At 42.0% G+C, this 26,426-nt stretch overlaps 3 protein-coding genes across 4 annotated transcripts; all 3 read right to left on the minus strand.

Annotated features, from left to right (window-relative positions):
* Positions 1-2,286: 2,286 nt before the first annotated feature.
* LOC113833705 (protocadherin beta-14-like) lies at positions 2,287-13,900 on the minus strand. 2 transcript variants are annotated; one of them, XM_027398082.2, is made up of 2 exons: positions 11,600-13,900; positions 2,287-4,696 (listed from the first exon to the last, which is right to left on the minus strand). In XM_027398082.2, the coding sequence occupies exons 1-2, from the start codon at positions 12,050-12,052 to the stop codon at positions 2,621-2,623; spliced, it is 2,529 nt and encodes an 842-aa protein (XP_027253883.2). In that variant the 5' UTR covers positions 12,053-13,900; the 3' UTR covers positions 2,287-2,620. The 2 variants fall into 2 exon arrangements, with proteins under 2 accessions (XP_027253883.2, XP_027253882.1); XM_027398081.2 differs by lacking the exon at positions 2,287-4,696 and having other exon boundaries at positions 9,222-13,900.
* A 19-nt stretch (positions 13,901-13,919) lies between these two features.
* LOC100774623 (protocadherin beta-18) lies at positions 13,920-20,607 on the minus strand. Its single transcript, XM_027398088.2, has one exon. It carries the CDS (start codon positions 19,418-19,420, stop codon positions 17,045-17,047), a length of 2,376 nt encoding a protein of 791 aa, XP_027253889.1. The 5' UTR covers positions 19,421-20,607; the 3' UTR covers positions 13,920-17,044.
* Positions 20,608-20,735: 128 nt separating this feature from the next.
* Positions 20,736-26,325, minus strand: LOC103162546 (protocadherin beta-16). Its single transcript, XM_027398084.2, has one exon. It carries the CDS (start codon positions 23,863-23,865, stop codon positions 21,463-21,465), a length of 2,403 nt encoding a protein of 800 aa, XP_027253885.1. The 5' UTR covers positions 23,866-26,325; the 3' UTR covers positions 20,736-21,462.
* Positions 26,326-26,426: the final 101 nt, after the last annotated feature.

The following is a 26,426-nucleotide window of genomic DNA, read 5'->3' on the forward strand; positions in this document are numbered from 1 at the left end:
GGTGGATAATCTATGCTGGCATTGTTTATTTATTTATTTACTTATTTATTTGGTTTTTCAAGGCAGGATTTCTCTGTGTAGCTTTGGAGCCTGTCCTGGAACTCACTCTGTAGACCAGGCTGGCCTTGAACTCACAGAGATCCACCTGCCTCTGCCTCCTGAGTGCTGAGATTAATGGTGTGCATCAACACCACCCGGTTTAGGGCATAATTTATTTTATATAAACTTGTATTTGATTTTATCCGGACCTAATTAGCCTGTCAATGATAGTTACTTAAGTTTCAGGCTAAAAAGTCAAGTTCAAGGCTAAAATACACAAGGGCTGATGTAGTTCTGGTTTACTCTTATCTCACCAAGGTTGCTTTTAAGGATTCATGCTGACTAATGGGAAGGGCTTCTATAAATGCCTCAGTTTGTTAGTTTGGTTTCCATTATGTAAATCATTGACATGAAGGTTTGAATTTCCCAAAATTCTAAATGGCCCCAAGAAAATTTACACCTTGCAATTATCTGTTTCTCTACATTTCAACAACAAATTTGAGCTTATAATCTACTGGTGTCATTTTTTTTCAAGACAGTGTTTTTCTGAACAGTCTTGGCTGCCTTGGAATTCACTCTGTAGAGCAGGCTGGCCTCAACCTTACAGAGATCCACCTGCCTCTGCCTCCAAGGTGCTGGGATTAAAGGCGTGCCCAGTGTGTTTATACTAGTGTCTTAATAGTTCATTGCTTCCTGTGAATGAAGACGCAGACTTAATGTTAGCCATATATCCACACTGCATTGTAGCTATCAACATCTCTGTCTATACTCCTCCACTGAACTGTCCATCTACAGAATTACGACCTTACAATGTGAAATATAATTAAGCATTTACCAATCATAAATATAGACCTATTCTTTGTGACTATCTCAGAGAGACCACAAAGTATTAATATTTTGAAGTTACTTTTCTTTGCATGCCAAAAAAGCTCAGTGTGCACACATTCCCATATTTACTCTTTTTGCTGAGAATTGAGAGTAAAGCCAACACAACTAGACATTATATTTACACCATTTCTTCTTATTTTTAAGATCATAGTGGGTCTTAGAAACAGGGTCTCAGCCTGCAGCAGAGGCTGGTATTGAATGCACTGCATAACATGGGTGTCCTGCCATGTCATGTCCATAGTATGTCATAAGTCCTGCCAATTTATGACTGCCTTAGTGTCTCAAGTGAAGGGTTCCAATTCTACTTCTCCACTGTTTCTTTTTAATTTTTGAGAATGCATGTCAGAGCTTTACATTTCACCCAGTCTCCCAGGTGCCTGGGTTATAGAAATATACCAGCACATCAGGGTCCTGTTTCCTTCTTTATTTCCATTTAAGGAAAGCTCTTACTATGTAGCCCAAATCAATGCTGAATTGATTATTCTCCATCCCCAGTTGCCAAGGGCTGGGATTACAGAATTGTGCTTCCATGATTAGCTTATATTTACTTTTATTAAAGGTGAGGAAGAGTAAGTCTAAGTCTTTTTTAACACTTTAAATTTTATTTCAGGGGCTAGAGAGATAGCTCAGCAATTAAGAGCACTGGCAGCTTTTCTAGAGGTCCCAAATTCAATTCCCAGTACCCACTTGGCAGCTCACAACTGTCTGTAATTCCAGGTCCAGGGAATTCAACACCCTCACAGAGACATACATGTAGGGAAAATATAAATGCACATAAAATAAAATAAATCACTTAAAAATCTTTATTTTAATTCCTAGGATGATTTTCTACTGTTCTTTTAAGGTAAAAGACTATTTTACTTAGGACAAGATCATGATCTTACTATCTGCTTTATCAATAAATGGTATAGAGTACCACATATTTTAACCAAGCCAACAAAATAGTGTATTTAAAAATGAGAAAACAGCAGTATCAAGACCTAGAATAATTTGAGAATCAGAAAGGATTATTAGAAAATAGATAAGGAAAAATAACTTGAGTAATCAATATTTAATGTAGATCACATGAGCAGAAATCAGTTCTTGAAAACACTAGGAAACAAAGGTGGCCTCTATGACTGTATATGGAGGAGTGGCATTTTAAATCTCTTACGATGAAATAAATCTAACAGAAAATACTCCAAATGACCCAATATAATTTCTACCCAGATGCAGCAACATTTAAAAATCTCTGGTTGCTGGGTTTTAATAGTATATTCGAATAACTCTTGTATATGGTAACATTTGCCCCTTTTTAGTTCCCTATGCCTCCTCCCTCCCTCCCTTCCTATCCCTCCCTCCCTCTCTCCCTTTCTTTTGTTGTAGATCCACCCAGATCTGCCTGCATGTGACAGTAACCACCAATTCAACACATTTACTCTCAACACTTTAGTCAGCATTCCCATTTCTGTGTCTTCCATAACAAACAGCAGAACCATTAACATATAACTTCAACAAAATAAACAAGAGGTGCAGAATGTTTCTTTACATCACTATAGCCCCATAAAGATTTTAGAAACAACTGCGAGAAAAACATGTGAAATGAAAACGCATGCAACATCAGTAAAACCTAAAATCTATTACAGATTAAGAAAAAAGAGCATCTGCAATCTATTAATAATAGGAAAATATTAACAGTTTAAAGCAGATTTTATTAAATATTAAATCCAAGACTATTCCTAAAGTTTTCCTTTTCCTGCATATTAGAACTAGCTTCGTGGAGTTGAAGACTGGGGATGACTGGCTTCAGAAATTTGAACTCATTTGTCCCAGTACCTCCCATCAGACACACCTCATACTGGTGGCTCTGGGACAAGGTCCCCGCCCCACTGACATCCACCAGGTGACCAGGAAAGGGGCCCTCAGGCACTGTGCAGCCACCCAGAGAGGTTGCCCTGGCCCTCCTGCACAGCCTCACCCCCACAAACAGCAGCACAGACAAGAGGAAGAGGGAAGACACAGAAGCCAAGGCAATGACCAAATAGAATGTGAGGACGTCATCTTCGTGTGCGGGTTCGTGCGCGACCTCGGGCAGAGGCAGGTAGGGCTGAGAGAAGCCATCCACCACCAGCACTTGAAGAGTGACACTGGCAGACCTAGGAGGATCACCATTGTCCTTGACCAGCAGCAGCAGCCTGTGCTTGGGAGCATCGCGCTCACTCAGCAGCCTAGAGGTGCGCACCTCGCCATTGTGAGCCCACACGGTGAACAGCCCTGGCTCTGTGGCCTTGAGCAGCTGGAAGGACAGCCAGGCATTCTGGCCAGAGTCGCGGTCCACAGCCACCACTTTGGTGATCAGGTAGCCTGGCTCTGCCGCCCTGGGCAGCAGCTCTGTGCAGGGAGCAGATGCGTTCTGCAGAGGGTGGAGCACGAAGGGAGCATTGTCATTGGCGTCCAGCACGAGCACGCGCACCAGAGCCTGGCTGCTGAGCGCAGGCAAGCCTTGGTCTGTGGCACCCACGCGGAACTCAAAGGTCTGCAGGGCCTCATAGTCCAGAGCCCTGAGCGCGAACAGCTGCCCGTTGTCTGCATTGATGGAGATGAGCGAGGAGAGGGCCAACTGCGGGTCGTGGGTGGGCAGCAGCGAGTAGGTGATGTGGGCATTGGAGCCTGAGTCTGAGTCTGTGGCGCTGATGGTGCCTATGTGCAGGGCGGGGCTGTTGTTCTCCTGAACAAACAGGGTGTAGGAGGTTTCTGTGAAGGCGGGAGCGTTGTCGTTGACATCGGAGACCTGCACTGTTATGGTGTGCTGGGTTGTGAGCCTGGGTGTGCCCAGGTCGGTGACTGTGATGGTGATGTTGTACTCAGCTTTGCTCTCTCTGTCCAGTGCTTTTTCAGAAAGTAGAGTGAAAAAGTTCTTGAAGGTGGGTTTCAGAATAAATGGAAGGTCGTCCTGAATAGAGCAAAGAATCCTTCCGTTGTCCCCAGAGTCTTGATCTCGGACACTGAAAAGAGCAACCAGGGTCTCTGAAGCATTCTCTGGAATTGTGTTTGTAATTGATGATATGGTCACTTCTGGAGCATTGTCATTTATATCCAATACTTTGACTAAAAGAGTGCATTTTGCTGAAAGACCTCCACCATCTGTTGCTTGGATATTTACAGAATAGGATTGTATTACTTCAAAATCCAGTAATGACCTCAAGTTGACTTCCCCAGAAGTTGGGTTGATGTCGAAGGTTTTTCTAATACCTTCTGATGCTTGCAAAAATGAATATGATATTATCCCATAATTTCCTAAATCTAAATCTTTAGCAGAGATAGCAATAATACTGGAACCAATGGGCATGTCCTCTGGGACCTGCACCTCATACAAACTCTGGGCAAACTCAGGAGCGTTATCATTGATGTCCAAGACTTTTATGAGAATGGATGTTGTCCCAGACCTGGGTGGAGACCCACCATCCAGTGCTGTAAGTGTCAATCGAAGCTCAGATTCCTCCTCATGATCTAAAGCTCTGTCTAGAACCAGTTCCGGATATATCTTTCCATTACCACCGTCATGAATTTTAACATAGAAATGAGAATTAGGGCTAATGCTGTATTCCTGGAGACTGTTGCTTCCTATGTCCAGATCTTGCACATTCTCAATTAAGAATGTGGATCCAATAGTTGCACTTTCTGGCATTTTAATAGTTATTTCTTTGTCCAGGAACATAGGTGAGTGATCATTTATATCTCTGACATGCAGCTCAGCTCGATAAAACTGTAGAGGGTTTTCCAGTACCACCTGAAAAGGCAGCACACAGGGCTGGGTGGAGCCACACAGCTCTTCCCGGTCCAGTCTCTCACTCAGGAGCATATCTCCGGTTAGCAAATTAAGGTGTAAATGCTTTTTATTATCATCTAACACTACTCTGGCATCCCTGGAGGATAGCTCCGCAACCCCCAGGCCCAGGTCCCTTGCCAGGTTAGCCACAAAAGAGCCAACTTCTGTTTCCTCCTCTACAGAGTAGTGCAAAGATTCAGTACTCGCCCGAGACAATCCCAGCAAAACAAAGAAAACCAAGACTTGCCTTTTCCACAGAATGAGCGTCCTTCTAGTTCCCATAGTTCCTGCAGGCGACCTCTTTTGTTGCAAAATTAAATTTGGTCTCAATTTTGAGAGACGAAGGTCCGATGTTTCTATTGTAGATCCCTTGGCAGCTCTGTCGGTGAAGCTCCTGTAATACCTCCCTCCTCAATGAATTGGCTGTTCTCTCATCCTCTGGATGGAGGAGCCCACAGAGCTGGCTATGCACTGTTTCATCTTATCCTATAGCGCCACCATGTGTCTTTGTGAATTTTTTCATTTAGTATTTTTCTCCTAAAACAATTTGTAAATACATCTATCTAGAATATTCAAAAGCAAATTTCACATAGACTATGTTTATCTCTAAATATTCATTAATCATTTCTAGTTACCAATGCCCTTTAAAATATAATTACAATATTATTACCACGATTGACATATTTAGAAATAATTATAATTCAGTCTGTTTGGGCTCTCCTAGTTTTCTACAAAATGTCTCTTGTTGTTCGCTTGTTTGAATTAGAATACAAATAAAGTCCATACTCCTAATCAAACCACTAATTCTTTGAATGTCCAACTCAAAAAAGGCTCATTAAAATTTTCCCCAAATAAATAAATAAATATTTATTTCAAGACAACTCTTTAGAAGTTGCAAATATTTACCTCCTCTCTAGTAAATATTTGTTGGTTGAATCCATAATATAATTGGTAATACCATCACATTGTATTCTTTATCTCTTTGTCTCTCTCTCATATGAATCAGGAAAAATATAAAACATACTACTTTTTATTAGTAGTTAACTTAAGTCATGGGAGTATTAAGACTCCTTGATTTTACATTTACAAAATAGTAGGTGTATCTGTAAGAGTCTGAGGTTAGTCTGGTCTACATATCAAGCTCCATGCTAGTGAAGACTATGTAGGCAGACATTGTCAAAAAACACATATGCACATATGCATACATACATATATACATATACACATATGAAGATAATGATATAAATAAGATGATCTGTTTTATGGAACTTGCAAGGTAGAAAATTGAGAAACTAGTAATTAAAATACAACAATGCATAGGTAAAGAATATGGAAACATATAGAAAAGGCAAGTAATTATGACCTAGGAGATGGATAATATTTAGGAACATAGGTTTTGGAACCAAGATGTCAACATTAGAATTCTGGCCCTGTCACTCATTACTTTTAGACCTGAGCAAATTATGTACCTTTGTTTCCCTGCCTATTAAAAGTAGGATGCAGATAGTGTTACCTCCTAAGGTTATTATCATAGAAACTAATGAGTTGTTGACATCTTAAAGTAATAAGAAAGAACTAACTAAATGTTAAGGGGAAATAATGAAAATATAGGGAGGCAGCTCAAAAGTTGGTATGGTATGTATGGTATATTCATTGGACTCCTAATTCAATCCCTAAATCTAAAGCAATAAAATTATAAAAACAAATAAATCATAACATATCCTCAAAATTCTATTTGTATTGAGTATTTAAGACTTTTCCTTGTTATCACAAATTGGGTATTGTAAATAATCCGTGGATAATTTAAAATATATGAGTGAGTATTTGTGTAGGTAATATAAAAGTGCTACTCTTATTTTGGAAAAACATGGGCATTTGTAAAGTTTGTTGTACACTCAACACTAGAACGGGTGTTCACTTACAGAAAAAAGGAAATAAGTATCTTTCTTAAAAACAAAGAAGTCATAGAGTTCAAAATCATTATTTGAAAGGCAAGCAGAATTTCAAGGAAATGAGAATGAGGAAGAGCAGAAATACTCTAAATTCAAGAAAAACTAAGTATTAACATTGTACATTGTATTTAAGGTAGTATTTGTGTATGGCTCTGAAAATGTGTGCTAAAAATATGTATTTTTAATTGTATGTATGTATGTATGTATGTATGTATGTATGTATGTATATGTGTACATGAGTGAAGGTACCTGAGGAAGCCAGAAGAGGGCATAGGCTCTCCTGTAGCTAGAGGAGGTTGTGAGTTGTTGGATCTGCATTCTGGGAATGAACTCAGTTTCTTAGTATGAGCAGCTACATAATCACCGAACCATAACCACTGAACTGAAGTTACTAACTTCAGTTGGTTCTATAACAAATCAGACCGAACAAGCCTTAGAAAGCAAGCCAGTAAGCAGCACTCTTCGATGGCCTCTGTGCTACCTCCTGCCTCCGGGTTCCTACCATGTTTAAGGCCCTAATCTGACTCTCCTCAATGACAAACAGTGATGAGGAAGCATAAGCCTAATAATCCCTGTCTTCCCCAAGTTGCTTTGGCCATGGTATTTCATCACAGCAATACAACCATAACTGAGAGTGTGTATCATGTTATACTTATGGTATTGCTCATTAGAACAATTCCATTATATGGAAATACCATATTTGGTTTATCTATTTATCAATTGATAAACATTTGTGCTGTTATGTTTTTAGTATTGGGTACAACACTAATATGGACATTTGTTCTTAAGTGCTTTTGTGTAGATGCATACCATTTCTTTAGATCAGTATATGGGAATTGAAATTCTGAGTAATAGAGGATTTATATATTTAGTATTTTGAAGAACTGACAAGCTACTTTCCAAAGCCCTTACCTTCTTTTATTTCTACAGCACTAGTATTCCACTTTTCTAAATCATGCCAATATTCATCATTGTCTTGTGAATCCTTTTCATCATAGCTACTCTGATGCATGTGAAGTGGCCATGCACAGGTTTTTGTTGTTTTACTTCTGTAATCTGTGTATCTTGTCTGGCGTACTACAATGTTTTAATTGGTCTTCATCTAAACTATCCCCCACTCAGTACCACAATGACACCAGGTAATCTTAATATTTGGTTTTGATTTACTGTTGTTCTGTGAATTTTGTTCTTTATACAAAGGAGCTTTCATTTGAAAGAGAAAAAACCCACTTCAGCTTCTACTTCTTAAAGTAGAAATTAAATTTAACTAGCCTGTATTCATTTTTTGCCTGGATGCAAAGATTCCATAGTTCAATGGGTAGATAATGAAATTCTAGATTTTAAAAAGTATAAACACTGGGTTGCCTTGGACATTGGAGGCATTTTAATTAACTTATTAAAATTTAGTTAACTAACATACGATGTTAAATATCTTCAAGAGGAAGTTTATTCTGTGGGACGGGAAGCATCATCACTTAGTCTTTCCCTCCAATCTTACTCTCATGTTTCACTAGCTTTCTCCTTGATGACTCATTTTCTCATCTACATTTCCCTCTTCTGTACACACAGACTTTAGGCTTTTTAGGAAACTCACAGGGAATTTAATCTCCCAAACATTATAATTTTCCCTGTAGTGTTGTTAGACCATTAAGGGCAAGAACCATTATAGGCTGGTCCTTCTCAACACAAGATAAACTCCCCTCGGTGGCAGCTGAATTTAATTTTTTAAAAATTAGAATCTAAATGATGATCTCGTCAAACTTCTCGGTGCTGCACATATATGACACTTTCACACAACCAAAATAGTGGTCACCAAACTGCTGGATGCCACTCTTCAGTAGAGTTAGGGACTGACTTAGAGGCTTGTGACCATATCAGGAAGTTTAAGAAGTAGAATAAAATGATAAATTTTAAGTTCACAATCTGAGCACAAAACATTTCTTCCTTTTAGGTTTGAATGTTGGATGATACACACACGGCATAATTTTATATGTGAATTAGTACTCAGTGCATGCTCATTTATTTCAGGGAGAACATAAGCAAATGTATATATTTTCTCACAGGCTCACTTTCTTCTATCCAACTATTGTTTAGGTGCCTATGTACACCTGGCTTACATTCTTTGTGGCATTAGTAAGACATTTGCAAAATTAGGGCTTCATATTCCAAGATTCTGTAAGTGGCCACAGTATTCATGTGCCTCCCTAGCCACTTTCCAGGACACATAAGATAGAGTTATTAAGAAGATCACCACTGTCCCCACTTGTTTATTTTGTGTTGTGCTCTATCTGGGGACCATCACTGAGCCATTCCCAGACTCACTATGGGCTCCTTTTCAAAACACTTAATGGTTATATCATAGTATAAATTTCCCAAATGTATCAATATTGTCAATAGTAACAAACATTTAAACATAATATCCAAACTAGAGGGATTTTTAAAAATAAACTTACTTGAAAATAGCATCCATAATAATAAGACACAAGAAAAAACACAAAAAGAGAGTCAAAGAAAGGTATGCTTGAACATTTCAACTATTCCTGAAGTGGTCTGTTTATTTCATCTTAAGCAAAGTGAAGGTGAAAGTGCAACTGGAAGACAGAAGGGGGGTGACTTTGTGTTAAGGAGGAAAATTCGTTACAAGTTAGGACATCCTAGAGAACTGGCCACAAAATAAATTACAGTCTTATTACAAGTGCAGACATAAATTGGAAACTGGGAGGGACAAAATAAAATGCAAACACTAGAAGATTTGAAGATCATGAAAATTGGGAGAAATATTCATTGCGTTGGAATAGCTATAAGATGAAATACATATGAAATAGTATCAGTTATGGTCACGAAATAACCCCAAACTATTGTAAAGAGTAGGACTTTCCTCCATTACTTTCCCAGGGAACTGGGGTGGTAGATTGGGGGAAATTGGCTTCAGGAATTTGAACTCATTTGTCCCAGTACCTCCCATCATACACACCTCATACTGGTAACTCTGGGACAAGGTTCCCGCCCCACTGACATCCACCAGGTGACCAGGAAAGTGTCCTTCAGGCACAGAGCAGCCACCCAGAGAGGCTGCCCTTGCCCTCCTGCACAGCCTCACACCCACGAACAACAGCACAAACAAGAGGAAGAGCGAAGACACTGACGCCAAAGCAATGACCAGGTACAGAGTCAGCACATCTTTGTCCTGAGCATGGTCGTGCCCCACCTCAGGCAGAGGCAGGTAGGGCTGAGAGAAGCCATCCACCACCAGCACATGCAGAGTGACACTGGCAGACCTGGGAGGATCGCCATTGTCCTTGACCGCCACCAGCAGCCTGTGCTTGGGAGCATCGCGCTCACTCAGCAGCCTGGAGGTGCGCACCTCGCCATTGTGAGCCCACACGGTGAACAGCCCAGGCTCGGTGGCTTTGAGCAGCTGGAAGGACAGCCAGGCATTCTGGCCCGAGTCGCGGTCCACAGCCACCACCTTGGTGACCAGGTAGCCTGGCTCTGCGGCGCTGGGCAGCAGCTCTGTGCAGGGAGCAGATGCGTTCTGCAGTGGGTAGAGCACGAAGGGAGCATTGTCATTGGCGTCCAGCACGAGCACGCGCACCAGAGCCTGACTGCTGAGCGCGGGCGAGCCATGATCTGTGGCGTCCACGCGGAACTCGAAGGTCTGCAGGGTCTCATAGTCCAGCGCCCTGAGCGCGAACAGCTGCCCGTTGTCTGCATTGATGGAGATGAGCGAGGAGAGGGCCAGCTGAGGGTCGTGGGTGGACAGCAGCGAGTAGGTGATGTGGGCATTGGAGCCTGAGTCTGAGTCTGTGGCGCTGATGGTGCCTATGTGCAGGGCGGGGCTGTTGTTCTCCTGGACAAACAGGGTGTAGGAGGTTTGTGTGAAGGAGGGGGCGTTGTCGTTGACATCGGACACCTGCACTGTTATGGTGTGCTGGGTTGTGAGCCTGGGTGTGCCCATGTCGGTGACTGTGATGGTGATGTTGTACTCAGCTCTGCTCTCTCTGTCCAGTGCTCCCTCCGTTTCTAAGTGGTAGTAATTTTCAATCGAAGATTTTAGCACAAACGGGAGGTCCTCTGGAATAGAACAGACCATCCTGCTGTTCTCTCCTGAGTCCTTGTCTTGGATACTAAAAATCATAACTAAAGTATCCGGGGAATTTTCTGGGACTGGACTGATAAATGATGACACAGCAATCTCAGGAGAATTGTCATTCACATCTATCACTTGAATTCTTACTGTAGATTTCCCAAAAAGTCCTCCCCGATCTGTAGCTTTAACGATTATTGAGTAGGATTCAGTTGTTTCAAAGTCCAAATATTCTATTAAACGTATTTCTCCAGAGTTTTTATTAATTGCAAATGTCTTTTGAATATCCTCTGATGCATGAGAAAAGGTATAGGATACTTCACCATTAATTCCCGAGTCTAAATCCCAAGCCGATGCAGTGATAACCAGTGAGCCAAGAATGCTATTCTCTGGAATCTTCACTTCGTAGAACATGTGCTCAAACTCGGGCGAGTTGTCATTAATATCTATGACTTCCACCCGAACCAAGGCAGTCCCAGACTTGGGTGGAATTCCACCATCCAAGGCAGTGAGAATGAGACTGAGCTCCCGCTCCTCCTCGTAATCCAGTGCCTTGTCCAAAACTAACTCTGGGTATTTCCTGCCATCAGGATTAACTCTTATCGTAATGTGAAAATGGGAGCTCTGGCTTATCACATAATTTTTCACGGCGTTGGTTCCTACATCTAAATCTGTCGCACTTTCTAGTAAGAACACAGCACCAACAGGGCTATTCTCTGGGATTTCTAGAACCATTTCTTTTTCCAAGAATACGGGGGAGTTGTCATTGATATCCCTGACCTGAAGCTCAACTTGCAAAATCTGCAAGGGGTTTTTCATTAACACCTGAAAATGCAGCACGCAGGGCTCATTGGAGCCACACAGCTCCTCCCTGTCCAGCGGTTCGCTTAGGAGCAAATCCCCTGTATTTATGTGCAATTGCAAAGGCAGTTTGTTATCTTTAGAGACCACTTGAGCCCCCCGGGAAGACAGTTCACCCACCTCTAGCCCCAGGTCCTTTACCAGATTGCCTACCAAGGTCCCACTCAGCATCTCCTCGACCACATCAAGTCTCACAGGCTTAGCCTGTGCTTGAGCCATTCCCAGAAAAACAAAGAGAAGCAGGACTTGCCTTGTCTGCAGACAGCTTCCCCCTTGGTTCTCCATTGCTCCTTTCCGGCAGGCTTCTGAAAGAATCCCTTCTGCTCCACCACGCAGTTCTGTAAAATGTGCCCCTTGATTTGTCCACAGTATCCTCAGAATCCGAAGGACAAACGGTTTCTTGGTTTCCACCTCCATGACTTGCTATTTCTTCCTAGTTTCTCCGTGCTCACTGGGGCTGAGTGTCCACAGCATTTAATGCAATCTCTTTTCTGTAGCATTATCCTGCAGCGCCACCATGTGTTTTCTCCGATTTTCACAGTTTGATGAATTCTACTTAAATTCCTTTTACATCGAATGTCCCCCCAAAATAAATATTTATTGTTTATGTGGTTACTAGTATATTTTTCATTAGCGTTCTCTATAGCTTATGATGATGTCAGTATTTGTTTTTAAAGCATTTGTTAAGTGTCTCATGAATATAATATTGTTAAATTTAACACATCCCTTACTACTGGGCCTTGCTTAGTGTCCTTGGAGACTTTCAGAGGTTCTGGCAGGGTTATGAAACTGGATTAGCCAGGAGGTGGTACACAATAAGGACCATACTATATAAATTCATAGTTTTGTCCCAGTTTCTTGCAAATGACAAAAATTCAGTAAGTGGCACACAAATACAAATGTGCTGTTTTGTGTAAAGCACACTTACTCCTAATGCTGACTTCCCTCAGGTTCCCAAAATATTCTCCCAACAATGCACAGCAGCTCATGGAGAAAAAAGAGAGAGATGTGATTTCCTAAAGAGAACAAAAATTCAACCTCTGATGAAACCAACTAATGCCATGTCTGGCTAGCGACGCAATATACAGTTACTCAAATATAGCATCATGAGGATAGCTTTTAGTCACAGAGACGGAAGACCTGCCCTTTGCTTGTTTAACCCCAACAGGCATCATCTCTGAACCTTGGGGGTATCCCTAACTGAAGTTCATGATTGCTACTGAAGGAGGAGACTGTTGACAGTAGATGCTATAAGCTTGTCAATGATGTCCACAATTGGAAGTTTCAAAACTACCCAGGAATGGATGGAATAGTTGGAGTTGAAAAATGCTGTTTGAATTGAATTTTAAAAATTTAAGTTCTGTCTATGGTTGAAAAAGAAAATAAACCAGCATAAAATATAGAAACTGAAGGGTAGGTGTGCTGGTAATATACAGTTATCCTTTTGCCTTTAAAATACCCATGAAGCTGATAGGAAAGCAACAATATTGAGAACTCACAAAATTAAAATGCAAAAAAACAGCACAGAAGTGTTTAATGACAGAAAGCTGATGGATGGAACTTACTATGACGTCCCAGGAAATGGCTAAAAAGCCACCACTGGAGATAGGGCAATTAACATGTTTGCTCCACAGAACACCATTCACATTCTAGAAACTGGAAGATTAAAGTTAATCATGAGATGAAGAATCTATTATTTGTATTTACGATAGTGTTGAGTTCTCTGTTCTCTGTGTCTACAGAGACAGAAAAAGTCACTCATGGTAGAGAATGGATACTTGATTTGGAGAGATTAGCAAACTTTAGTTTTTGACATACAAGTAATGCTGAACAAAAGTGTGAAGTTAAACTAAAAGAAAGTAGAACTTTAGAGTTTTAAATAGTAAGATTCCAAGTCTCTTCTGTAGCAATGCTCTGGGAGTGTAGAACACAGACACATAATCTCACACCATACCAGAATTCTAACCTGGAAATCGTGAAAACACAAGTAAATTCTTACACTTACTGATGGTGTGGGTTTGACCACATAATACCTGTAATCCCAATACTCAAAAGGCAGAGTAACAAAGATTTCATATTTGAGGCTACCCTGTACTAATATTTGAGACCCTGCTTCAAGAGTTAAAAAAGAAAACAGAATAGATTAGGGGACTTAAATGTCCTGTACAAACTATATAATTTTGGCAAATTTCTTCAGCTTCTCTGACTCACTCTTGATTGTTTTGGGTTTTTTTGAGACAGGGTTTCTCTGTATTGTTTTGGAGCCTGTCCTGGGAATCACTCTGTAGACCAGGATGGTCTCGAACTCACATAGACCCTCCTGCCTCTGCTTCCCGAGTGCTTCGATTAAAGGTGTGTGCCACCAACGCCCGGCATCACTCTTAATTTTAAAAATGACTATATAATGTTAATAATGCTGTACAAATATATCTTGGTAATATATTCAAAGGGCAAGTGGAAGGTAAGAATACATATTACATTTTCAATGAATGTTTAAAAAATTACTGTTTAAATTCAATTACTGTTTAAAACATTAGAAGAACCAAAAAGGGTTCTAGAAGTGTTTATCTGCTAAAAAGGAAAGCTTACATATAAACATTAAATGATTTGCAAGAAAGTGGAATCAGAGACAAATAGGAAATAGAAAAAGAAACATGCTTAGGATCTTATATAACCAGTTCAGTTGGTAAAATATTTAATCAAAACGTTTAGAAATACAGAAGATAAATTATAGCAAAATAAAATGAAATTGCTTTTGAAGTGAGAGTCTGAACATTGACAGTGTATATCCTTATGAAAAAGTTAACAAAGAAATATTTCTTGTATGGTATTTTCAGACTACTGAGGGTAAGTTTTCCAATACCTCCAGAATGAATGGGAAAAATTTGCAGAAAATGAGAAACAGTTTAGACTGGAATTGTCCTTGTAAAAGATGAGTCTACAAAATTAAGAAAAATAAAAGTGCTTTTTAATTCTGGGGGAAATTTTTCAAATTATACTTTTATACCCAGTCAAACTATCAATCAAATGAAAATGTCACTTCACTATGTAAAGCACCAAAAGTTGCATCTATTTTAATGAAACTGGGTTCCAACCAAGTAAGAAAGTAAACTCAGAAATGATACTGGATTCTATAAAAGGTGGGCAGTGTGGGCCAAGTATTAAAAGCATGACATCCTCTCCACTATTGCTTGTGGTATTAGCTGGGGTCATCCTTGTGGAGAGGGTGCCTGAACTTGCCATCTACTGGAATCAGATTGGTGACTACTCTAATTGTCACAAGAGAGCCTTTACCCAGAACTGATGGAAGCAGATACAGAGATCAGTAGCCAATCACTGGGCCAAGCTCCTGGAGTCCTTCTGAAGAAAGGCAGGAGGGATTTTATGAGCCAGGAGGGTCAAGGTCATGATGGAGGAACTCACAGAGACCGCTGACCTGAGTTAGTAGGAGAACATGAACACCGAACCAACAATTAGTGAGCCTGCATAGGACCTACCTAGGTCCTCTGCATTTGTGTGACAGTTGTGTAGTTTGGTCTGTTTGTAAGGCTCCTAGCAGGGAGATCAGGACCTGCCCCTGGCAATTAGCTGGCTTTTGGGAATCTGTTTCCATGCTGGTTTACCTCTCTCAGCCTTTATGCAGGGGGAGGAGCTCAGTCCTACCTCAACTTGATGTGCCATGCTTTGGTCAAGTCCATGTGAGGCCGGCCCCTTTCTGAAGGGAGACGGGGGGGGGGGTGGTGGATGGGGAGGAGGTAGATGGCTGTTGGTGGGGAGGGAATGGGAAGACAGGAGGGAAGGAAAACTGTGGTTGGCAGGTAAAATAAATTAAAAAAATTAATTAAATAAAAATAATAAAAAGCATGACACCCATAAAGTAAACAGTTTAAGTGAAGAAGAGCCACGAATGAAAGATCAGTAGGAAATAAACACAAATAGTTTGTATCTTATATTTGAATATCTGAAGGCAAAATGTTAATATTTCAAGAGGACTACGATGTGAATAATTAGTAGAAAGAATGGAGGGTACATCTTATGGTAACTCTCTACTTTAATTGCTCACTTAGCCTGGAAAGAGAGGAATAGAAAAATCATTAGCAGTAAACAGACATTTAGCCAAATCTAAAACAGCAGTCATCACCTCCAGAAAAGATGAGTTCAAGAGAGGAAATGTAATAATACTGCACTACTAATTCTGCATACATAAGAGACCTAGCTAGGTGGACATTAATACTAGTTTCATTTCAGGGATGGTACTCATCTACGAGGCCTTGGAACCCACAGAAACAAAACTGACAACATCTTCTGACAATAATACCAGGAAACTAGGAGAAGAGAAATTGGCAACTTTTGTATGTGTGTCCATTAATGGGAAATAAGAACTGTAAATCCTTTTGCAGTGAGTGGGTAACACAGAAAAGTTGATTATCAAGATAAAAGAGTCTAAACATATCACCTGGAAGAAGATCGAATTTGAAGAACAACTGTGTAGAAAGGGACAGGAGATAAAAAAATTATTTTCTCTACAACCTTTAATTTATCTCAGTTTTTAAATTTGACAATTCTTTAAGTTCCAATATAAAATGAAAAGTATCTTTCCGACAGTCCACAAATATTGTCACACAAAAATTTAAATGTGTTCAAATTTATGTTGATTTTCATGCCGACTGTTACATTGTATTTGCATTAGATGACACAACCTGTTTTATATGTCAGCGAGAATGAGGAAGGTGAGAAAGAATGGTAATGAAACAGTTGTAACAAGCGAGCAGAATGGGAAACTCGCAGGGAAAAGGAAGGGACAGAGCAACAGCAGAGGCTAGGAATGAACGGCACCTATGTTTGCAGAAGTCATGCTGAAACCCGTTCATCTCTACTGCTAACACAGAATTCTCAGAATACTCAAAATCATAAACAATGGGAAGGGACTTGGAAGGGAGCAAGGGAAATAATAGGAGCTGCCGGGAGATGGAGCAGGAGGTTATAAGAAACAAAATGCACAACATAGGTGCATGAAGTTGACAAAGAAAAAGTCAAAGAGAGTTAAAATACTATACTTTTTAAAAAGCTACTGGCTAGAGACAGAGCTCAATGGTATAGCATTTGCTAAGCATGCTAATGATTAGCAACAAAAGAAAACAAGACAAAAACCGCAAATCTCAATTTTCCATAAGGAGAAAAGACAACAAATTATTGTGCACTATGAAAGAATCAAAACCCCATATTTAAAGTGGTATATACTCTACTAAACAAATCACTAAAGGGAAAACAAAGAAAATTTTATATGTAACCTACTTGGAAGGTGAAAATGAAGTTGTGTTGGGCCGAAACTACTGCACAAGTAAACTAGTACTCATATGTCTGTATCATACATTAAATGCAATGAAACATGACTCAGAATTGGAGCCTTCAAAATGTGGGCTTTTCATCACTATTGATCTGAGAACCATGAGCATGAATATCAGGGTAAATTGGTTTCAAGAACTTGAAATCATTGGTATCAATAGAGCCTCCCCTCAGACACACCTCATACTGGTAGCTTTGGGACAGGGTGCCCATGCTACTGACATCCACCAGGTGTCCAGGAAAGTGGCCCTCAGGCACAGAGCAGCCCCTCAGGGCCGTCGCCCTGGCCCTCCTGCACAGCCTCACCCCCACGAACAGCAGCACAGACAAGAGGAAAAGCGAAGACACAGATGCCAAGGCAATGACCAGGTACAGAGTGAGCTTATCCTCATCCTGGACAGAGTCGCGTGCCACCTCAGGCAGAGGCAGGTAGGGCTGAGAGAAGCCATCCACCACCAGCACATGCAGAGTGACACTGGCAGACCTAGGAGGATCGCCATTGTCCTTGACCAGCAGCAGCAGCCTGTGCTTGGGAGCATCGCGCTCACTCAGCAGCCTAGAGGTGCGCACCTCGCCATTGTGAGCCCACACGGTGAACAGCCCTGGCTCCGTGGCCTTGAGCAGCTGGAAGGACAGCCAGGCATTCTGGCCAGAGTCGCGGTCCACTGCCACCACCTTGGTGACCAGGTAGCCTGGCTCTGCCGCCCTGGGCAGCAGCTCTGTGCAGGGAGCAGACGCGTTCTGCAGAGGGTAGAGCACGAAGGGAGCATTGTCATTGGCGTCCAGCACGAGCACACGCACCAGCGCCTGGCTGCTGAGTGCGGGAGAGCCTTGGTCTGTGGCACCCACGCGGAACTCGAAGGTCTGCAGGGCCTCATAGTCCAGCGCCCTGAGCGCGAACAGCTGCCCGTTGTCTGCATTGATGGAGATGAGCGAGGAGAGGGCCAGTTGAGGGTCGTGGGTGGGCAGCAGCGAGTAGGTGATGTGGGCATTGGAGCCTGAGTCTGAGTCTGTGGCGCTGATGGTGCCTATGTGCAGGGCGGGGCTGTTGTTCTCCTGGACAAACAGGGTGTAGGAGGTTTGTGTGAAGGCGGGGGAGTTGTCATTGACGTCTGAGACCTGCACTGTTATGGTGTGCTGGGTTGTGAGCCTGGGTGTGCCCAGGTCGGTGACTGAGATGGTGATGTTGTACTCAGCTCTGCTCTCTCTGTCCAGAGCTCCTTCTGTCATCAGGATGTAAAAATTATCTACAGAGGGTCTTAGACTGAAAGGCAGATTTTCTTGAATGTAGCAAACGGTCTTTCCATTTTCTCCAGAGTCTCTGTCGTTAATCCTAAAAACTGCCAACACTGTTTCGGGAGCGTTCTCAACAACTTCGTTGACAAGTGATGATATGATCAGTTCCGGGGCGTTGTCATTGATGTCTAAAACATGAACTAAAACCGTACATCTAGCAGAAAGACCTCCACCATCGACTGCCTGTATATTTAATTTATAGGTCTTTACCGTCTCATAATCAAGCAAGGCTTTGAGCACAATCTCCCCAGAGAAAGGGTTGATTTGAAAGGTTGCTCGGATATCTTCGGAAGCATCAAAAAATGAATAGGATACTTCTGCATTGACATCCGAGTCTACATCTTCTGCAGAGACCTTAACAATAGGAAATCCTATTGGGCTATTTTCTGCAGCCTGGGTTTGATAAAGCTCCTGGGGAAACCGTGGGGCATTATCATTGATGTCCATGACCAGAATTTGTATAGTGGCTGCTCCGGACCTGGGTGGAGACCCTCCATCAAATGCTGTGAGTGTTAAACTGAACTCCTGCTGCTCCTCCCAGTTGAGAGGTTTGTCTAGCACCAGCTCTGGATATATCACCCCTTCATCATTGTCATGAATTGCAATATGAAAAACAGAGTTGGGGCTGATGGTATAGTTTTGGATGCCATTAGGTCCTCCATCTGAGTCTAGTGCTCTTTCTAAGCGAAATGCTGTTCCTACAGCTGTATTTTCTGGTATTTTTAAAATCATCTCTTTCTTCTGGAATGAGGGTGAGTGATCATTTATATCCACAATTCTCAGCTCAGCCCGATAAATCTGAAAGGGGTTATCCATTAAAATTTGGAAATACAGTATGCAGGGCTCTGTGGAGCCACACAGCTTCTCCCGATCCAGTTTCTCATTTGTGAGCAAATTTCCAGTGTGAAAATCCAGGAGCAAATGCTGTTTGTTGTCATCAGAAACCACCCTAGTTCTCTTTGCAGCCAGGGCTTCCACCTCTAGCCCCAGATCCTTTGCCAGATTTGCCACAAATGATCCCCTTTCTGTTTCCTCGGTTACTGAATAAGGTCCAAACTCAGAACCTGCCAAACACAGACCCCCAAACAGGAAGAGAAATAGCACTTGCCTTTGTCTGGGGAAGCATGACCCTCTGACTGCCATTGTTTCTTCTTTCGTCGCTACAGGTCCAGCCACAGCTCCCAGCAGTCATAAACCTCAGATGTTCCACTTAATTGGGAATATCTAGGATTTTTCCCCCTTTCTCAGTCTTGAGGAGCCTCGGCTTTTCTCCCAGCGGTCAGGAATTTCCTTCTTTGGTTTATGACTTCTGGTGCAGCCACAGTTAATTTTCCTCGTGTCTCTTTAGCCTGCAGCGCCACCATGTGGTCATGAACAGATTGAAAATGCTGTTTCCTAGTTTTATGTGTTCATATTTTTCTACAGTGGCTTTTTTAAAATTTTAAGTTTTAATTTTGTTTGTTTTGTGAATATAATGCTGAGATAGAGATATCTTCATACTGATTCTTCACAGCTTCGTGGGAAAGTTAAAATTCTGACGGTAGAATAGAAGGTTTGTAGCAGTAATGTTGTTTCACTGCTAGATTTAACTCCATGCTAGTCCTTTCATCTCTGACACAGACTCATGAAAGCAAAGGAATATTGTGAGCATATCTTCTGACAACATATTTCACAATTCTGGAAACAGGGGTACAGGAACACAGGAAATGGACAAAAGAAATGATTCACACATTCCCCAGAAACCTTATACAAACCCTGTATCACATTCCTTAAACAGAAGCACTACTCTGGATCCAGAACTGAGCCATCATGCCATCCCTCCCCTGTGACCCAGAATGTGTACTATCGTGACTTATGCACGACTATATTTATTATGTAAATAGCATGCTTCCAGCTTTTCAAGCCTCTATCTCTCCTTCAGTGTGTGACCTATTTGGGATGGGAACTGTGTCTTATCTTTGGCAAGTCATTCAGTCACTAATGTTTATTGAGTCAAAGCACACACAAATGAACTATGAGGACGACAAGAAACAGCCAATATCCATCAGTCCCTACCATCTGAAAATCATATTACTTCACTTACTTATAATACTTTGAAATTCTGTTCCTTTCTACTAACTTGTATTTATTTTCTTATAATAGCTGCCATCCATACAGCTGAACGAAAGCTACACCTTTGTTTTAAATGTCCCTCTTAACGAAATCTAATATGACCCAATTATTGTGCATGAAATAAAAGACCAATACTATGACTAACACATATCTTATTGATGTTGAAAGCAAGTATGTATCAATAAAACATCTTCCTAACAAAGAATTTTATTTAAAGGCCTAGAATGTTCTAATTTTCCCACTGTAAGCAAATGATATAGAGTAAACCTTAGGATGTGTACATGAAAAAAGGTTAGAGAGTGCCTCAAACCCCAGCTCTGTTGCAGAGAAAAGCCACAACATTTACTTGGTGATATACACACACTGTTTATTCAACAGAATGCGGCTGGATTTTATGCCATTGAAAACTCAATGTTTATCTCTAAAGCTCCCATGCAGAATTAAAACAAATTATTAAATGCTTCTATTTGATGCCTTAGAATGCCAAAATTTGCCTCATGCCCACAAATTTAGGCACATCCACACAATCTCAATATCTTATACCATGTTTGTTTTCAGATTGAATAGATACTTCCATTACTTATGATAGAAACACAGTTCACATCAAGATATAGAAACAAAGAAAAATAAAAATACAAAATAGTAGCATGGCAAAAGACAACTATTATACATAATGAAAACCAAATACTAATTAAAACAAGACAGCCAGTATAGAAAAGGAAGCAGAAATACCAGGTAGTATATATGTACATAACAAGCAGCACACTATTTTAATAATTCAAGAAGTCTAAGAACAGAACACTGACATTAAATGTGCAGAGCTAATGAAGTCAACAAAAGAAAAGTGGTAGAAAAGTTTTAGCAATCTAACTGGGTAGATAAAGCCTTCTCATTTACTGGGCTCCTACGAAGAAATTCTAGGCGATAAATAAGAGTAAAACCAACACTATGACATTAAGCATAAACCTGAAAACTGATGAGTAAATGGAAAATTTAAATTGTTGTTAGTAATAAGTATACAGAATTTAATCAACAGGATGATGTTGAAAAGTAAATATCTATTAAGTAACTCTCTAATAATGATTAAATCCCAAACTATTCTGTAGGGTAGAATTTTCCACTATTTCTTTCCCAGAGCACTGGGGCAGGGAGCTAGGGAGAACTGGCTGTAAGAATTTTAAATCGCTGGACCCAGAAGAATCGCCCATCAGACACACCTCATACTGGTAGCTCTGGGACAGGGTCCCTGCCCCGCTGACATCCACCAGGTGACCAGGAAAGTGGCCCTCGGGCACAGAGCAGCCACCCAGAGAGGACGCCCTGGCCCTCCTGCACAGCCTCACACCCACGAACAACAGCACAAACAAGAGGAAGAGCGAAGACACAGATGCCAAGGCAATGACCAGGTACAGAGTGAGCTCATCCTCTTCCTGTGCGGGGTCACGTGCCACCTCGGGCAGAGGCAGGTAGGGCTGAGAGAAGCCATCCACCACCAGCACTTGCAGAGTGACACTGGCAGACCTAGGAGGATCGCCATTGTCCTTGACGAGCAGCAGCAGCCTGTGCTTGGGGGCATCGCGCTCACTCAGCTGCCTGGAGGTGCGCACCTCGCCATTGTGAGCCCACACGGTGAACAGCCCTGGCTCCGTGGCCTTGAGTAGCTGGAATGACAGCCAGGCATTCTGGCCAGAGTCGCGGTCCACTGCCACCACCTTGGTGACCAGGTAGCCTGGCTCTGCCGCCCTGGGCAGCAGCTCTGTGAAGGGAGCAGACGCGTTCTGCAGTGGGTAGAGCACGAAGGGCGCATTGTCATTGGCGTCCAGCACGAGCACGCGCACCAGAGCCTGACTGCTGAGCGCAGGCGAGCCTTGGTCTGTGGCTCCCACGCGGAACTCGAAGGTCTGCAGGGCCTCATAATCCAGCGCCCTGAGCGCGAACAGCTGCCCGTTGTCTGCATTGATGGAGATGAGCGAGGAGAGGGCCAGCTGCGGGTCGTGGGTGGGCAGCAGCGAGTAGGTGATGTGGGCATTGGAGCCTGAGTCTGAGTCTGTGGCGCTGATGGTGCCTATGTGCAGGGCGGGGCTGTTGTTCTCCTGGACAAACAGGGTGTAGGAAGTTTGTGTGAAGGCAGGGGCATTGTCGTTGACATCAGAGACCTGCACTGTTATGGTGTGCTGGGTTGTGAGCCTGGGTGTGCCCAGGTCGGTGACTGTGATGATGATGGTGTATTGTTCTCTTTCTTCTCTATCTAGCGCTCTCTTCGTTATTAAAGTGTAAAAGTTCTTTCCTGAAGGTTTTAGAAGAAAGGGAAGGTCCTCCTGGATGGAGGAAATCACCTTCCCATTTTCCCCTGAGTCAGGATCTCTAACACTAAAAACAGCAACTACCTCATCCGGGGAGTTTTCAGGAACTTGGCTGGTAAGTGCAGATAGTATCACTTCTGGGGGATTGTCATTCACGTCCACTACCTGCAGGAGCAGAGTGCATTTTCCTGAGAGACCGCCCCCATCCGTGGCCTTAATATCCACTTCATAAGAGGGAATTGTTTCAAAATCTAACTCTCTTCGTAGCCGAATTTCTCCTGTTACTGGATTTACTTCTAACGTCTTGCTGATATCTTCTGAAGGCTGAGATAGTGCGTACAATATTTTCCCATTATCTCCGCCGTCTAAGTCATTGGCTGAGACTGTGACTACCAAGGACCCCGTGGGGCGGTTCTCCGGAATTTGCACTTGGTACGTTGGTTGCTGAAACTCGGGTGCATTATCGTTGATGTCCACTACTTCAATAAGAACCCACGCCATCCCAGACCGGGGAGGGGAGCCACCATCCCAGGCTGTGAGGGTTAACCTCAGCTTAGGCGCCTCCTCCCGATCCAGTTCTTTCTCCAGCACCAGCTCTGGGTACTTCCTGCCATCACTGCGGTTGTGGGTTACAACCAGGAAATGAGAGTTTGAGCTGACTTTATAGCTCTGAATATTGTTAATTTCCACGTCTGAGTCGAGAGCATTATTTAAAGGGAATGTACTTCCCAGAGGGCTGTTTTCTGGTATTCTCAGTGTCATTTCTTTTTCACTGAACACTGGAGAATGGTCATTTATGTCCTTCACTCTCAGTTCAGCCTGAAATACCTCTAAAGGGTTTTCCATTAACACTTGGAAGTGAAGAACACAAGGCTCAATGGAGCCACATAGCTCCTCTCGATCTAGTTTCTCATTTATGAGCAAATCTCCAGATTGAACATTGAGCTGCAAATGCTCTTTGTTTTCCTGGGAAATGATCCGAGCCCTGCGGGTAGATATCTTTTCCAGCTCCACCCCCAAATCTTTCCCAAGATTTGCCACAAAGGAGCCCCTCTTCATTTCCTCCTCTATGGAATAGGGACCCAGCTCCGTGCCTGCCTCAGACACACTCAGCAAGACAAAGAAAATCAGGACTTGCCTTTGTCTCGGTTTGTGCATCCACGCAGTCTCCATGGCTCTTTCCTCTTTCCTGTTTGCTTCGCAGTAGCTTTTCCTGTGCCCAGGATGCTGACAGCACTGTCCCACAGTCCAGAACGTCGGGATCAAGCCTCCAGATAAGATATTTTAGGTTTTATACTCGCCTTTGCTTTGGCTGAAGAGAGCACATCTTTTACTTCTAGGTGGTGAGAAACTGTCCCTGAGAGGAGATTGCAGAAGTATTTCCTATGCTCTGTCTCCTTAACCTGCAGCGCCACCGCGCGGTCTCACTAGGCCTTGCATGTTCAGATTTAACAAGAGACAAAATTCTCCAAGACATGTGGACTAAGCTATATAATGTGAATCACTAACGTGTGTATAAATAAAACGCTGAGGTACTGTACGAAACTAAGTACAAAAGTAAATTTTCACTCATGGTATTGAGTATGTAATGATACTGATGTGCCAGTGGCTGAATAAGATAGTGTAACCAACATTTGTGTTGAGGGGTAAAGTCTCAAAAATAGCATGGGGAATGTTTCACATGCACATATTCTCCATCACACAAACTACACAGCTACAAATGAGTGGACTATGCAAAATCTCAACCAGTGAATTCTACAGAATGTAGACATACTTCATTAAAGAATAAATGGTTTCCTTTTTCTCTCCAACATCCAAGGGAAAGAGTTGTAAGTCTTCCCAACATTCAATTACCAGAAAATTATTTCATAAATAAACATATGAGGGCCTGGATTGATTTTTATATTTGGCACAAATAGCGCCTGTGTTTTAAATATATAGTTTGTGGATATAACATACACTTAAATGCATCCATTTAAAGTATAAACCTTAGAGCCTATTGATATATACACAAAGTGGTGCTCCTATCATCAAGGTCAGGTTTGGGGCCAAAGAAGAGCCTCACATGCCTTAGCTATTGTCTTATTTATTTCTCCTATGCAGAGCCCAAAGGAATCATTAGTCTCTTTTTTGGTGTCTACAGAGTTCTGTATTGTAGATTTATAGGTGAATGGAATGCAGAATATGTGATCTTCTCAAGTCAACTTCCTTCCCTTGGCCTGATGCTCCCAAGGTCCATCCAAATTCTAGCATGTGCCAGAATTGCAATAATATTTTTCTGGCTATAGCAGGCTCATGTTTATTTGGACATCTGGGATGTTTCTACCCATTTGCTTCTCTGAACAATGTTGCTGTGAAGAGTCATGTACACACACACACACACACACACACACACACAGAAAGAGAGAGAGAGAGAGAGAGAGAGAGAGAGAGAGAGAGAGAGAGGGGAGGAATAATTGCCAATCTGCATAGGGTTTGGGAAAAGATTTAAAACATAATGAATGTAGGGACTGGAGAGACTGCTCTGTGGTTAAGAGTACTTGTTGCTTTTGCAGAGGACCTGAATTTGGTTCTCAAAACCCAGACCAGGCATCTCAGGGCCCTCTGTAACTCCAGATCAAAGGGATCCAATGCCTCTGTCCTCTGAGGGAACCTGAACACATATGTACATATCCACATGCAGACACATCTACATATAATTAGAAATTGGCAACATAGAGAATAATATGACAACTCCTGAACAACCAGGGACCCTGTCTCTATTAAGTTCATTTGGTACTATTTCAGCCCTCCATTCCTACCACAGATCCTATGTGTTATTTGTGCACTCATCATACCATCCATATACATCCCAGGGAGAACATGGTGTTAAAACAATGGTTTTCCACCTTTCTAATGCTTCGACCCTTTGATACAGTCCCTTGTGTTGTGGTGACCCCAACCATAAAATTATTTTGTTGCTAATTCATAACTGTAATCTTTCTACTGTTACAAATATTAGCATAAATATTTGATAGGTAGGATATCTGATATGTGACTCAGAGGGATCAAGACCCACAGGTGGAGGACCACATTAAAGATTGGAAATGGGGGAATCCCCTTTCAGGTGAGACAGCTCCCTTTAGAAGTATTCTTGGAGGTTTGCGGTGCTGTATCAGTGATACAGTACTTACCCAGCATGCATGGGGCTCTGGGTTTACCCTCAACTGGAAGGCTTTGGAAGCTGCTTCTTTTTACATCCCACTATAAGGTTATCCATATGCCCAGCTATACTTGCCAAAAAGCACTGTGAAAATTTATTCTTTCGGCTAAGCATGTTAATAGCCACAACGGTATTTGGAATGACAACAGTAAAGAAGGGAGGGGGAGAATGAATATTGACAGGTGCAGTTTCTTTCACTGGCAAACATTCCTCAGAAGGGAGAAGTCAATTTTACTGCCATGCTATTGCAGCTTACCACATAAATAAGGGGTGACTTTCTGAATCCTCTTCAGCATCAACAAAACACAGCAGAAAAGCAGTTTAAAATAGTGATATTAAAAGTAATAACAGGCTAAGGAAGAGCTGTGCAGCTAGCTGCGTAACATTTTAAAGAGAAAATGCCAACAAACAAGTTAGTTCATGGAGGGCAAATAGAGCAATGGCCAGGTCCCCCAGTGTGCCCTGCTTTTCCCTTTCTGATTAGATTCCTTTGTGTTTGAGCAATGCCGTGTAGTATGTACTCTTGATGGTT

The sequence above is a fragment of the Cricetulus griseus genome, chromosome 2 (assembly GCF_003668045.3).
Source record: "Cricetulus griseus strain 17A/GY chromosome 2, alternate assembly CriGri-PICRH-1.0, whole genome shotgun sequence".
NCBI classification, from domain to species: domain Eukaryota; kingdom Metazoa; phylum Chordata; class Mammalia; order Rodentia; family Cricetidae; genus Cricetulus; species Cricetulus griseus.